Below are 15,630 nucleotides of genomic sequence, written 5' to 3'. Positions count from 1 at the left end.
GTTTTTATGGGATGTGACTGGTGAGATAAAAGATTTTAAATATATAAAATTTCACTGACTCTGACCCATGATTACACAGACAGTACCAGCTAAAATACACCCTTTTCAACACAAGAAAAATGCAAATCTCTCACAAATCAGTATGGAACTTGATTTAGATTTTCTTTGGCTGATTTTGTGTAAAGAGGGGAGAAGTATTATGTGGTTTTTTTGTTCCCTTATTTATTGAAAGGGAATAAATGAGGTAAATCTTTCTATTAGATTTAATTGGAGTAGTTGACAGAAAAGGCATTTAGAGACCGGATTATAGTTACTTTTACTGATAGCTGACATTAAAATTAGGCATTAAATTTAAAGACTAGATTACTTTTTCTGAGCATTGAAAAACCTGACTAATGCATATTTTGTAAATGGCTACAGAGCTCAGGCGAAGAGATAAAAAGATGTTAGGGTTTCTTCATTTTTTGAGGGGATTATATATATAGGTACATATTTCAATTAGATTATTTCTTCATACGATATAGTTAAATACCAAATACGTATATGTTAACACCTCATCACTCCGTAGTCCGTACTATCTTTAGTTTGACAGAGGGAGAGAGACAGATTAGGCTCTTCATTATGGGGTTTGGGAAGAGAATTAAGATAAGTAAAAGAAAGGTCCTAAACGACAAAATATCCCAATACCCAACTGGTAGCCGGCCCTGCAAGAGAGTGAAATGGAAGCAAACAGAAATGAGGAATGTTATATGTATAAAGAAATCTTATGGAGGTTGATGTATAAAGTGGTATAACAAAAAATGAATAAAAGAGTAAATACAAAAAGTTAAATTCATCATATTTATTATTTCATTCATTTTTTGTTACAACATTTTAAACATAAATCTTTATAAGATTTTTTTGTACACAAAAAGCTCTTCTTCTTTTGGGTGCCAAAGCTTTACAAAATAATGATCCTGGACTGAATGCACAAGTACTAACCCCAGAAAACGCTTTTAAGCACTCGATGTACCACAAACAGCGCCATTCATGTGTGTTGTTGGCTTATAGAGGTAAGTCTATCAAGAATCCTCCTTCATATTAGCCGTCCTTAAAGGGAAAGTTTTTCCAAATTGAGTCAATTAGAGCGATGGGAATAATGTTATTCGTTTTTGGTTTGTTTAAATGGCCGCTGTCCTACTACCCTTTGAAGACAGAAAAGAGAAGAAACCGTACAACTTTCTTGACTCAGATTAAGCATGCTCGTCATGCTATGGAAGAAGGCAAGAAGCTATCTTTATACACAGTAATTTTGTCTTTTTTTGGAAATTACCTACAGGTTGTAACGCCTGTTCAATATCAGTTGAAAGCTCAGAACCCTAGTTTTATATAGCCCACTCAAAATTAATAGTAGCCTTAAACCCTAGCTCTAGCAAGACACTTGATTTCTTGTCTAAATTGAGGGGTATATTGAAAAGGTTGCCCATCAGTCCCTACCATTGTTGTGCTCCCGCATTTAATGGCACAAAGCTATGTCTTTTACCACACAAATTTAATCATTTCTATATGGATTCATCCCACTTCTTTCCTTTCAGCTCTCTCCATCTCAATTTTGCCCTACAAATGGTGTGAACAGATACAAAACTATTTTGTCTCCAACAAATGCCATGTAGCTACTGGCTTTTATCTAATCAAATTCTTTCTAATCTATTCCTTCTCTCTCTCTCTCTATATCTGTTGCTTAATGCAAGGCTGCCCTGAATCTTAGTATTAATACCTCATTTCGCCAATGGAGTTTTCTTCATCAGTTTAGAGAAGCTAGGGCTTGTACTGTCAGTTTTTCTGGGTAAAAATGTTCTCTTCCACCACCAGCATCAACCATTTTACAAATTTTTCTTCCTCTTGCCACCATTTTCCTTCTCTATTTTCTGGCCACGACACCAACAACGTTTTGCTCAACTACCAGCACGATCCACTCACTGGTGTACTGTTCCCCGCAAATCCTCGGATGACTGAATCTTTCACTAACATGCCCTTTTCAGCCAATGCTACTATGGGAAGACAAGATATCGACTGCCTCAACACAGAATGTTATGATCCTTCAAATTTTATGGGAACCTGCAAGAGGCCGGCTGCAAGGAAAGATCGGCACAGCAAGATTTACACCGCTCAAGGTTATAGAGATCGGAGAGTGAGACTCTCCATTGACATTGCTCGCGAGTTCTTTGATCTTCAAGACACGCTAGGGTTTGACAAAGCGAGCAAAACGCTAGAGTGGCTGTTAATGAAATCAAGAAATGCCATCCACGAACTACAAATTATGAAGAAAAACAACAATGAAGAAATAGAGAGGACACCTGTGGGTGTTTCTGAAGAGAAAGAGACTGAAAAGGTGCCTCAGAAAGATGCATTAATTCTTCCAAAGGAAATCAGGGACAAGAATAGAGCGAGGGCGAGGCAAAGGACTAAAGAAAAGATGTGGATTAGAAAGATCCATGAGTGTCAAAAAGGTTCCAACACAAGCTCCCAAATCTTGACCCAATTGAAGTCCTTCACCCAATTCAAAGCATCTGAGACAAACATGGAGTCCTCCTCCAAGGATGCTGCGCATGAAGCTGAAGAACCTACTCTCCATGTACCAGCGAATCTTGCGCCGGTTTTCGAGGACTCCGTTGCATTGAAAAGGAAGCTGAATTTATCTTCAATTTTTGCTTCTCAGCAAAATCTTGGAATGTCAAAAGATGCAAGCTGCAGTGCAAGCAAATATAATCACAATTTAACTCAAAATTTGGACATCAATAGTGCAATCCCTCACTCTACCTTTCGTGCTATTACCAACATGAATCTGTCTGCAGGTATATATGTTGAGAGAATGAGTGTATATAAATCTTTCTCAAATTTCCGGATAATATAATATCCCTTAGATATATATTCATTTTCTATCTCAATTTCAGGACTCCAAATTTATGGCAAAATCTGGGAGGCACGCAACACAGAGAGTCAATACTGATCGGTGCATGAACTTTTAAAGGTGTCCTGTTAGTTTGTTTAAGTTTGTTGTACGAAAGTCAGGGTATCCTGGATGCTAGCTGAAGTTTATCTTTTCAATTCTCTGAATTTGTGTTGTGTTGGAACTAGAATCAAGTACTTTCTCTATGTTTTATAATATTCATTTTTGTTTCGATAATTTTTCTTTGATTAATTGTTGGGATAATTGTTGATGGCAAGCAAATAGTAACTCAAAGTTACAACATTAGACTAAAATCAAGTACACACTACTGCTTTTAATGAACATTTCATATTATATGTTTAATGCCGACACTTATGAGATTATTCACAAAGAATATTTACTGACAACAAAAGGTTAATTCTCATGTTTAAATTCAGAGGAAACTCAAGAATTTTCAAGCAGCTGTATATCACCTCAACATATTGTTTTGTGAAAAGGAAGAAATTTGGCACTTCAACTGATGAGGACACTTAAAAATTTCCAAAAACCCATGTATATCTGTTAAAAAATTCATAAATATGATGTTAAGCATGAAACCTATCGCTAGAGCATTGAGTAAATCTACTGTGTTTGACAATTTAACCTCAGATCAAGTGCTGTATAAGAGGCTCTAAGGAATTTAGTTGAATTAATCCATAGAGCCTCATTCTTTAATACTATCAATGGATTCCATGGATGTTTTATTTTTATGTAAACATGATATTAGAGATGTAAGCATATATATGGAACAGGTAGATGTGGTTCCAGATTATGTCTTTTTCATGACTATGATTTATTTCTTTCATTTACCTTAAAGCTTTGGATCACTGCAATTTGTGGATATTCATATGCTTGAGCTTGCTCATTGCAGTTTAGCTTATTCATCATCACCAGCAGAATGTTGTTCCTGTACTAGTACATATCATTTACTAATTATAAGCAATTTGACTATTGGATTCATTAGAAAATGAGATAAATTTAATAAACAGTTCAAGGAGCTTCACAATAATTCTTCTCTGGAAACCAGAGAGCATATATAGATAATATTTGAACATAACTTGCTCAGACAGACCGCACTCATGCACTTTAATTTCTTTCTAATATTGACAAATGTGCAGTCAGTTTATGAAAAAACAGTATTGGATAGGGATTAGATGCATAAACTTTGAATCCAAAATACAAACTCCATATATTTTGCTATATTCTATTTCACTGGATTTTGGAGGAAAAAGTGAGCACATATCTTTTGAATTTTGAAACTAGCAAGATGTTTTGGTCAAGTCTGAAGTTTACTATAATCTGTAAAACCAGGGTATATGGTCCTTTCAAGTCTTGAAATTGATTTAAAATTTTGACCATAGTTTGTGTTTTAATGTTTGAAAACATTAATTAAACAGATTATACATGTTTAAGTTGAACTTTATATCCTCTAATGCCTCTACTTCAACATTACAAAAAAGTTAGATGAATAGCCACTCATAACCATGACGGAGCATGATCTATATATATAGAACATATATAGCACTTCACTATGAGATTCTAATTAAACTGAATATATGTTATTACGTCTTAATTTCTATAGAACTATTGGCCCTCGAAGACCAACATTATTTTTTATTTCTTTTGTTTATGTTTTGTACTCTTTTTGATTGTGTTATTGGTAGTGATTGTTAAGTTTAATTCTTTTGTGTACTTGGTTTGCTAGAGTATAAATAGACTTGACTATTATTTTCTGGGTTTGGCTACTATTTGTTGATATTTTTCTGGGTTGAGTCTTGAGTGTTGTTGCTGTTATTGTTGTGGTTTGATTGAGTATTGGAAGGTATCTATCAAATGGTATCAGGTATCTATCAAATGGTATCAGAGCGGTTCAGTTGTGGGATGGTTGGTACCAGAATGGAAGTTAGAATAGGAAATGTTGAGAGGGAAGTGTCAAAACTTGGAAGAGATACTGATGTTGTTTGGGATGGTTTGATGGAAATATGAGCTTGAATGAGAAGGAAAGATGAAGAAGAAGTAAGGCGAAGAGGTAGAGGGAAATCGCCGAAAGTTCCAGAGTCATTGGGAACTATTCACAATCAGAATCTGGGAAGTCTAACAGAGGTAGGAAGGAACAACGCTTTGGCACAACTAGGCATGGTGGAGGTAGATCAGAGAAAGTTTGAGGTTGTCTCAGCCCCGTTAAGTGAAGAAGAAGATATTTTGAGGGATTATTTTGTAAATGGGCTGAAATATGATTTTGAGGGATTATTTTGTAAATGGGCTGAAATATGAAATTATCATTTGGCCTGGAAAACAATAGAAAGTAAATGGGCTAGGGTGCACAATTCGAACTTGGGTTAAAGGTCCACTTCTTTTATAACAGGCCAGACGACTTTAGCAAGACCCAATCCACTCTTAATAACCTAAGACCTGCAGTTACTTCTTCGATTATGCGATGGTATTGGCAGGAAGAACCACCTGGTGCCACGAGGCCGCCAGATTCCAAAGCCCAAGTACTGCACCGAACCGATAAGCCGATTACAACTTCTACCCACGACGAACAACTACTTTCCGACGAATGACAAAAATTGATGTACTTAGAGGGGGAAATTTACAAGAACAATTTGCTTCTGAGGTTGTAATCGATGTCATAGTGTGCGGGAGATGTGGATACAATGTACCTTGTGATGTTTGTTTATATCTGGTGAATCCTTGAAGTTGGGTGATGGCTTAGCAACCATTGATGAACATAACCCTTTCCTCTTCTATGGTGCAAAGGTGATTAAATGGCATGGTCGCATGCTCACAAGGTTTATGGGTATGGACACAACATGGGATGAGATGATGAGTCAGGTTACTAACACTCCCAACCAGACCCCATTACTAGCTCAACTCGACAAGGTGAGCATTGGCACACAAATTATTGGGCTTTCAATCTCAATTTTTATTCCGTTAGTGGTTTTCCTACATTTTGAGGTCAGAAAGCAAAAGCATCATCCTAGGATGCCAAACATCAAAGAGAAACCAACTTCGATCAAGGACTTAATGGAGGCTATCAAGAGGATTATCTTCAGACCAAGTGGTAAGGAAGTTTGGATTGGCGAAGAACTCATCAATGAAGATTCCATGATAGATGAGCATGTTATTGACGCTCTGTGCAAAAGAATTAGCATATCGTTTATGATGCCACAGGGTCCCAGTAACTCAATTGAAGATTGGCTCCTTTCCAAGGCTACATTGAAGTTGGGAGCAGAAAAAGAGACTAATAAGCAAAGTTGCACCATTGTTGATGCCAAAAATCTTAGCTTCACGGAAGAGGAAAGCAAAATATTGATGAGGGAGAATAGAGATAAGGAAAACCATATGTGGTTGCATTACAGAGGACCTGCAAAAGTGATATTATCCATGTGTTCTTGCAACTTTGATTGTAAAGGGACAATGAATAACATGAATGAACAAAAAAAGTCAGATTTTGAGCGAGTTGTTGAGTGTATGCCGTCTAAACAACTCAAAATTATGGCAATTGCTTATAATGCTTCATCGTTTGAAGATAGCAGCTTACCATTAATTAGGCTACTTGGTCTGAAGCATATATGCTGGACAGAGACAAGAAAAGCAATAGAGGCTTGCAGAAAAACAGGTATTGGTGTCAAACTCATTTCAAAAGATAAGCTGGCGGATATGGAAGGCATAGGTCTTGATTTTGGATTGCTTTCCGACTCAGATAAATTGGTACTTGAAGCTGAAGACTTTTGAAAGTTCACCGAAAAAAAGAGGCTAGAATTGGTAGATAAAATTTATGTGATTGGGAACTTTCCCCTTTCTAACCAGGGTATTCTTATTCAGTGTTTGAAGCAGAAGGGCCACATGTAGCAACGATTAGAGTCAAAACAAATGAGACTCTAGCACTTAAAGAAGCTAATGTGGGGATTGCTATAGGCACTTGGAGTAGTGAATTGGCCAGAGAGAGTTCGAAAATTATCATTTGGGATAGCAATTTCAGATCCTTGGTTACCATTTTTAGCTGTGGAAGATGTGCTTACAATAATATCCAAAATTATATCCAACTTGAGATCACCATTGTTATTTCAGAGTTATTGATAACCATTATCATACAGTTGCATTTGGGGGTACCTCAATTACAGCAATTCCCATTCCTCCACCTTGAGGATAAGGTGGTACTGTTTGGGGAGGGTATTGATGAGACCCCTAATATGCTGGTTTATGGTAGGAGACATAAAGGTGCAAAGTAGAGGATTTTGGGTAGTTGGCAAGAAGGTTCTTTGTGCATGAGGTTTGTTTAGGAGGGACATATGACATTAGGGGAATGGGTGATTGAGATGTCAGCAAAAGAAAAGGAGAGGCAGGGAGATTTGAGAGGATATTCAGAAAAGAGAAAAGTAGAGTGGGAGGTTGCTGGCCCTTGAAGTCTAGCACTATTTGGGAGGAGTTGGCCCCTGAAGACCAACATTATTTTTTATTTCTTTTGTTTAAGTTTTGTATTCCTTTTTATTGTGTTATTGGTAGTGATTGCTAAGTTTAATTCTTCTGTGTACTTGGTTTGCTAGAATATAAATAGACTTGACTATTATTTTCTGGGTTGAGTCTTGAGTGTTGATGCTGTTATTGTTGTGGTTTGATTGAGTATTGGAAGGTATCTATCAAATGGTATCATGTATCTATCATAATGATACTTTACTTATTATAGATTCATATCTGTTATTAGACAGCATAAAAGATTCTTTACATATTCAATTAAAAGTAGTACTTCCCTTGGTATGACCTTCTATCTCCTTCTTAGTTACTACTTTAGTTACAAATGTGCATACTAGGGTTACTATATCAAAACATTCTTTGTCTCAATCTAGAGTACATATACTTCTGTCTACTCATGTAATTTTACACGAACCCAAATCTATTATAGAAGCTTTGAAAATACCTGAATGGAAGGATGTTATGGCAATAGAACATCAAGCTTTAATGAATAATAACACTTGGGAATTAATTCCTTATGAAGATGGTATGAATGTAGTTGATAGTAAATGGGTGTTCAAAAACAAAGCTAAACTCATATGGCTCTCTTCAAAAGTACAAGGTCTGGTTAGTTGCTAAAGGGTTTCAACGGATCCCAAGATTAGTTTACTTTGGTGCCTTCTCACCAGTTATTAAGGTAGTAACCATTAGAATCATGTTATCCCTAGTTGTTCATCATAATTGGGAAATTCAGCAAATTGATGTTAACAATGCTTTCTTGAATAGAGAGTTATCAGAAAAGGTGTTTATGCAGCCTCCTAAAGGATTCTCAACCAAAACAAGTGTGTAAACTACATAAGACCTTATATGGTCTTAAACAAGCTCCAAGAGGTTGGTTTGATAAATTGAAAAATGCTTTGTTAAATTGAGGTTTTGTCATTTCAACTTCTGATGTCAGTTTGTTCCTTTACAAACAAGGGTCTCAAATGGTTTATCTTTTAGTATATGTAGATGTCATCTTGTTAACAGGAAATAGTCATCAAATTATATCCCAAGTAGTAAAAGATCTCAACATGCAATTTGCTCTAAAACCCTAGGAGAAGTTCAATACTTTCTTGGTTTTGAGATGACTATAAACTTTTCAGGATTGTTATTGACTCAAACCAAACATGCTAAAGATTTACGCCTAAATGCCAATATGACATATTGCAATCCTTGTATAACACCTATGGCTACTGGAGCTAAACTAAGGAGAGAAGATTGTGACATGTTTGATTAGCCAACTCTATATAGGAGTATCATTGGAGGTTTGCGGTATCTTATCCTATCTAAACCAGATTTGACTTTTGTTGTAAATGAGTTAAGCCAAATTCTTCAAGTCCTTACTATAGCTCATTGGACTACATGTAAAAAGGTTCTAAGATATGTTAAAGGAACTCTACAACATGGGATCTTGTTTACAAAAAGGGAACATTTTTCTATTAAAGCATATGCTGATGCTGATTGGGCAAGTGATGTGAATGATAGGAAGTCAACCAATGGGTATTGTGTTTGCCTTGGAGGAAATTTGGTTCAATGGAGTTCAAAGAAATAGAAAGTGGTTTCTTTATCATCTACAAAAGCATAATACAAATCCTTGAGTCAAGCTGCCACTGAACTTGTGTGGATTCAGCATTTGTTTAAAGAACTTGGGATTGAGATGAATAACACCCTTATGATTTGGTGTGATAATATGAGTGTTGGAGCCTTATCATCCAATCATGTATTCTATGCTAGAACCAAACATATAGAAATCAATGTCCATTATGTTAGAGAATTGGTGGCCAATAGAATCTTAAGTGTCCAATATGTGGCTTCTAAGTATCAAACAGTTGATATTCTCACCAAGGCACTTCCAGGTAATAGGTTTGGCATTTTAAGGGACAAGTTAAATGTTGTCTCTATTCTTCCTAAGTAATTGCATGCTGATTTAGTAAGCTGATCTGGTAATAGGTCATGTTGTATTTTGTAATGTGTGTAAGAAATTAAAGAAGATAACATTATGTTGGTGTAGTTGTAGCAGGAAGAATGTTGATATAGTACTAGAGTGAGTCTAATGAGAGTAATTTTTTTTTTTTTTTTTTTTTGGGTGAATATAATTGCAAACTTATTTGATATGTTGAGGTGTTGTGTATTATAGAGTCGTGCAAATTTTATTAACAACTGTAAGAGTACTATTGGTGTAGCATTGATGTAAGTCTGAAGAGATGATTTGCTTATAGTTGTAGTTATAGTGGGTGTGATGTTGATATAGTTTTGTGTGGTGTGATGTTCGGCAAATTTTATTGGTGGTAGCAGGTGCAGTATTGGTGTAATGTTGATGTAAGTCTAAAGAGGTTATTTGCTTCTGGTTATACTTGCAGTAAGTGTGATACTAATGTAGTGTTGACATAAGTATGAAGAAGTGACATGATAGTGATTGTAGTTACAACAGGTGCAGTATCTGAAGAAATGTTTAGTTTAAAGGGGAATATTGGACAAAGCAGGAATTGTTGATCTGAAAAGATGTTTAGTTTAAGGGGGAATATTGGACAGAGCTTACAACCTGGATCCTAGGGGACATTTGTAAAACTAGAAAGTTATGAGAGTGTATATGTTAACCTGGTCTGGGTTAAATTGTGAAAAACAAAAGAAGTTATGTAAAATGCACCGTTTTATGTTTTAAGAAACTATAAAAATGTAGTTGTCTTCTCTTCTAAATCGGTTAAAGAAATACCTAAATTTTTTATATTTTACTTGCTCTTCTTCAAGTGTTCTACATTCTTAATTCTCTTGAAATTACTTTCATCCTTTGATTGGATTAGTCAAGAAAGACTCCTGTTTTGGACGTTACAATGTAAGATGATGTTCATTTTTTGTTATTTTGATTAAAAATCTCTTCTTCTATCCTCCTTAATTGATAAAAGATCATGAGCTATGATGTCCTAGATTGTTTTTATCATTTTATGTGTGTAATTGACATAATTGTATGTTGAAATGACCTGGGTTTACTTAATTTTGGATAATACGTTTTGATTTTTGTTGAGTTTAATGTGATGAAATTGGAAGATGAAATTTAGAGAGAGATATTTGATGTTATTGTCAATGAAGCAATTATACAACGTTTTTTAATTATGAAAAACTGTCGATGACAATTATAGAATTGATAATTTGGTATGTATAATTTTTAAAATTAAATTTTTAGATCAGATTTTTTTATGCTTATTACGTCAATATATATTTTATTGTAAATTTATCAAATTAGATCTTTTAACCCCACTGACTAGAAATCCTAGCTATGCCCTTGGATAAACATATGGATGCAAATGGTTTGAACATGACATTGAGCCTATGGCTGCCTATGAAAGTGACGATGACTTCTTTTAGGCAAATGTCGATGTTGATCATATTGTAATTGAAACCAACCTGAGGTGTCACCTAGCCAAAGGGTCGGGTCGGGTCCCGGGTTGACCAGTCCTATCGGTGATCTAGTAAGTTTGAAATCTAGCAAACACACTTTGATAAATACACATCAGCCCTTACAAGTTTAAATCCAACAAACACACCTTGTGATTTGGCCAAACGCAATTTGACAGTCGACTGGTTAGGCAGCGACGACACACCAAGGAGAGCAAATTTGGGAAGTTAGGCTCGAGCAAGGAGGGCGTGTGACAGTAGTCGCACGCAGCTAGCATTACACTACTACGACCGCACGATGGGGGCACAACAAGGCACCTCCTGATATATTTAGGCATGTAGTGCCATGTTGTGAGTAGCCACCATTGTGCATGAAGCAAGAGTTCACACAAAAGTTGGAAATAGAGCTTGCTTGCTATGGTTGGAACAAGGGGTGTGACCCACTAGGGGGTGGCCGTTGGTCAAGTGAGGGTGCAAGGTGAGTAGGAAGGGGTAAGGAGCGTCGGAAAGTGGTCAGAAATGGTCGAAGGTCAAGTTAGGGATTTTTAAGTAGTGGATAAGAGTAACCTGACCTGAAGAAGGCCTTGAGTCCTAATCTAACCGACCAAACCGACGGGGCGATCGGGGTTTAGAACACTAACTGAAACTCAGAATGTTGAAACAATTAAGCGGGATGTTATAATCGAAGAAACACTTCCAAGTCAAAAAGGGTTTGATTACTTATCTGATTACCAAAGTAATAGTGATGCCTATGAAATATTGGAATTATTACAAGCTCTTAAGATGAACACCTAGTGGCTAGAACGATTGATGACATGGAGCGATAACACATTGTAGCAAATGGAGAAGAAATCAAATTGGTAGTTATATATATGAATTCAGAAGAACAGTTATGCCATCAAGAAGGGTTTTGCATTAAATAGGTACAAGAATGAAAGAACTAGAATTACTTGGTATTATGCCATTGAGGGGTGTACTTGGATCATCCATGCTTCACCAATAAGGGGAAAAATTGTTTTCTAAATAAAAAGCTTAAATGATCTTCATAATTGCCAGACACTTTGGGATAACCTAGAAGTAAATAATTGTTGGATTGCTAACAAATTTGTTGATAAGATAGGGTAGAGTCCTAATTATCCCATTAGTGATATGGCTTTAGACCTGAACTTTGTGCATAATATAAAAGTACGAAGAAGAAAGTTGTATAGGGCAAAATCGATAGCTTTGAAAATGGTTGGGGGTGATTATGTAAAATCTTATACAAGACTTCATGACTATGGCAACATCATCATGTCAACAAACCTTGGATCCATTGTTTTGGTTGATGGATACACACTAGATCCACCTATTCCCTTACCTTCAATCAGATGTTCATTGGATTTCGAGCTTTAATTGTCAAATAAACTTCAAGCATTGTCAAATAAACTTTTAATGGCAAAATAGTATTTTTCATGGTCAAAGATGGTCACTCGTTCACTTTAACGCCAAGAATAGACGATAGAGGGTCTGAGTGGCTATTAATGAACTTTCCCAAGGTAAAGTATCTTAACCATCTAAAGAATCCAATGTAAAACCCCTAGGACCGGACAATCCCTAGCTCGACCAAAATTATAATCATCCATTTCTTCTTTATCTAGTTGGATATGGGGATTCAAACTTTACACCTTTAACTCTAATACCATATTAAGTTGTCATTCCATTTAGAAGTTTAAATTAGTAGGTGAGAGCTCAGTATAATAAAATTCAACAATCCTCATTCAAACAAGATCGATGAGAAACCAACATTGGAACCTAGCTTTGAATGTCAATTGTTAGAGGTTCATGTTTCCAACTCAAAATACTAGCATATTAGGAGTGATAACCTTCTTTGCAAAGTGAAATCATAACCCATTAGCAATTTTAATCTAGGTAGCAAAGCAAATGCCAAAAAGATGAAAAAAAAAAAAAAAAAAAAAACCTATCATGTAGCTTTTTTAGGATCTTGAGTCTATTCGTAATATCGTTAAAGTAAGTAAATAAAATTCTTAATTGAACTAAAATCCTTAACTATAAGTAAAATAAATCAAAATTAACAATATTAACCCCCTGTTTGCTTCACTCTTTTACATTATATTTTTGTTATCCCATTTGGATTAAAAAACAAAATATGTTTTTGTTTACTTGTTGGGATCATTTTTTCGAAAATCAATTCGAATCAAATAAGATTTTTTCTATTGAAAATGAAAAGTGGGTGGGACTTGTTATTTATTATCTTATTCTAACATTTCTCCAACTCTATTCAATTAAAAACAATTACATTTTACAATAAAAATTTATAAATTAACAAAAACACCTCCCCCACCCAAGTCATTACTAGCCGCTAGCAATAGCCACTGGCTATCGGCGTCAAAATGATGCATGACCAGTTAGATTTGGCTGGTCGTGCACTGATATGGCCAAAAACAGCCAGATCTGGCGGTCATTGATGATCAGATTTATCTGGTCGTTGACGAAGACCATATTTTGGTCCTTATTGACTGTCAAATTTTGGCCGTTAACGACGATCGGATATCTAGTTGTATATCTGGCTATTTCTGACCAAATTCAGTTGGTCATGCACCATTCCGATAACTGCCAACTATCGATAGTTTTTTTAGAGTGGAGGTATTTTTGTTAATTTATATTTTTTTATTGTGGGGGGTGTTTAGCTAAATTAACAAATATAATGAGTTAAAATAATCTAAATGTTTTCAAAAAATGTACTAAACAAAAAATTCTAATTTTTATCTAACTCTGATATAATTTTCAGATATTATACCAAACACATTCTCAGAATCTTATCCTATTTGATTTAATCATATCCTATTATATTCATATAGTTTTTTAGAATAACATTTTTTCAAATAAACTATCAAAAAAGTTTTTTCCAAATGATGAAGCCTAATTAAAATAGGAAAATAATCATGATTCAAAAAAAAAAAAAATTAATTAAATAACTCAAACTTGTCCTACATCATGGGAGAGAAATGAATGCAGTAATATGAAAATGGATATAAGAAATATATTAATGAGGGTACACTAGTCTTTTTAAGTTCCATGGTGATTAATTACTAGGGAGAAGAATTTCAAAAGTGGTTACTCTCCGTTCACACCCTATAATTTTTCTGTGAATACAAAGTATGGGCCCAAAGGGGCCCATGGGCTAATGTTCCTTAGCATGTTCATTCTTAGGCTCACTGGACTGTACTAGCTACCAAAACATAATGGGCCCTGAGATGTCCATTTTAGAGGATAGGAAATAATGCCTCTTGAAACTTGAATTTAAACACAATTAATACTTTAAAATTTAATATAAAGTATTAAAATCTCTCGTATTTCATATGTTAAAGATGTTATGTAACATGTATATAATTATATATTGCTACAGCATACTATCATCAATAATGATAATAATAATTTATGACTTTCTTGAAAGTTATAAGATGGTAAAATACCTGAGAAAGACCATAATCTTCACATATTGTATAGAATGCCAACAGAGAGCGAAAGGGAACTGGAAAATGCGTTCTTTTTTTTTTTTTTTTCCTACAAACCAAAGATATTCAAGTATGAACACACAGGATTCAAGGCAATAAACCCAGATAGAGACTATATATGAAAATAAAAACAAAAATCCTTTAGTTTACGGAAGAAACGGATATTACCAGTTGAATGATGAAGAACATTTGATGTTTAAACTTCCTCTTTACAACAACAGTAGCAACTAAGCTTTCATGGAGGCCATGCGCGTAACTGCAGAAGCAAAATAAGCCATTGTTGAGATAGCTAGGATACTGATTGGCCATGCATAGCAGATACTAAATTGAAGTGAAGAGTTTGCTACAAAACTGATGGTGGTGATGATTATAAGCATGTCTTTTCCTTTTATTGAGGCTTCTTCTTGTTGAAGTAGAAGTAGTAGTTGCAGGATTAGTCAATAGAGTAGCTGTAGAGTCTGTCAAAGCGTGAATTTACAGTAATATTTATGGCGTTATGCACACAAATCACTGTGTATAATCTGGCAGTGCACTCAAAAAATCCTTTTTGAGTTTTCATTATCTAATATAAAAGGACAGGTAAGTTGCTTTCGCCGAAAACGTACGGTAAATCTAATATAATATTCCATCAAAATCTTCTTCAAGTAAATAAACTTTCACCCAGAAACAATATAATAAAAGAATCAAATCTTTCTTTCTCATTCCTGGTACCTCACAAAGTAGAAGAGAAACTATTTCCTTCTGCTTTTTGCATGGTTCAAGTAATGAGAGTTTACTTCTACAGATAGTTCTGCCATAGCTAGCTAGAGTCTCTGCTCAAATTAATTGACTGCAGATATTAATGCGGGCGATTTGCTTTCTCAATAGGTTAATTTTGATTTTCTCAAGGGGCTTGCATAATCTATAATGTCTTCTTTAATCACCAAGTATGCTACCAGTTGAATAAGACATGGAATTTGTTTGAAATTTTAATGGAGAAAAGTTTGACCAACTTATTGTGACAGAAGTCTTATCTAGGCTAGCTGTATATATAGCTAGCTAATGCAGCGCTTCAGTTAAGAACGAAGAAGAAAATTGAGTTTGTATTTTGTAAAGCAAGAAGGAAATGTGATTATATAAGTGGGCTTTACATTTGAATTTGACCAAATAATGAAGAATGATTCATGGAATTAAGTGAAAAACTAATAGGAGTTGGGAGTAGAATAGAATCCATCAGAAAAATGCCTAGTAAGGGGGAACAAAGAAGCAAGGAATGGG

The 15,630-nt window shown here is 35.1% G+C and overlaps 2 protein-coding genes across 2 annotated transcripts; both read left to right on the top strand.

Annotated features, from left to right (window-relative positions):
• The first annotated feature begins 2,413 nt into the window (after positions 1-2,413).
• Positions 2,414-3,020, top strand: LOC116118129. Its single transcript, XM_031404099.1, has 2 exons — positions 2,414-2,834; positions 2,934-3,020. Exons 1-2 carry the CDS (start codon positions 2,456-2,458, stop codon positions 2,987-2,989), a joined length of 435 nt encoding a protein of 144 aa, XP_031259959.1. The 5' UTR covers positions 2,414-2,455; the 3' UTR covers positions 2,990-3,020.
• Positions 3,021-4,960: 1,940 nt separating this feature from the next.
• LOC116118041 (putative calcium-transporting ATPase 13, plasma membrane-type) lies at positions 4,961-6,706 on the top strand. The gene is made up of 2 exons (XM_031404019.1): positions 4,961-5,185; positions 5,669-6,706. The coding sequence occupies exons 1-2, from the start codon at positions 4,961-4,963 to the stop codon at positions 6,704-6,706; spliced, it is 1,263 nt and encodes a 420-aa protein (XP_031259879.1).
• The last annotated feature ends 8,924 nt before the right edge of the window (positions 6,707-15,630 follow it).

The sequence above is a fragment of the Pistacia vera genome, unplaced genomic scaffold (genome assembly GCF_008641045.1).
Source record: "Pistacia vera cultivar Batoury unplaced genomic scaffold, PisVer_v2 Contig124, whole genome shotgun sequence".
Classification (NCBI taxonomy): domain Eukaryota; kingdom Viridiplantae; phylum Streptophyta; class Magnoliopsida; order Sapindales; family Anacardiaceae; genus Pistacia; species Pistacia vera.
Note: the sequence above shows the minus strand (reverse complement) of the source record. Positions and strands in the feature narration are given on the sequence as shown.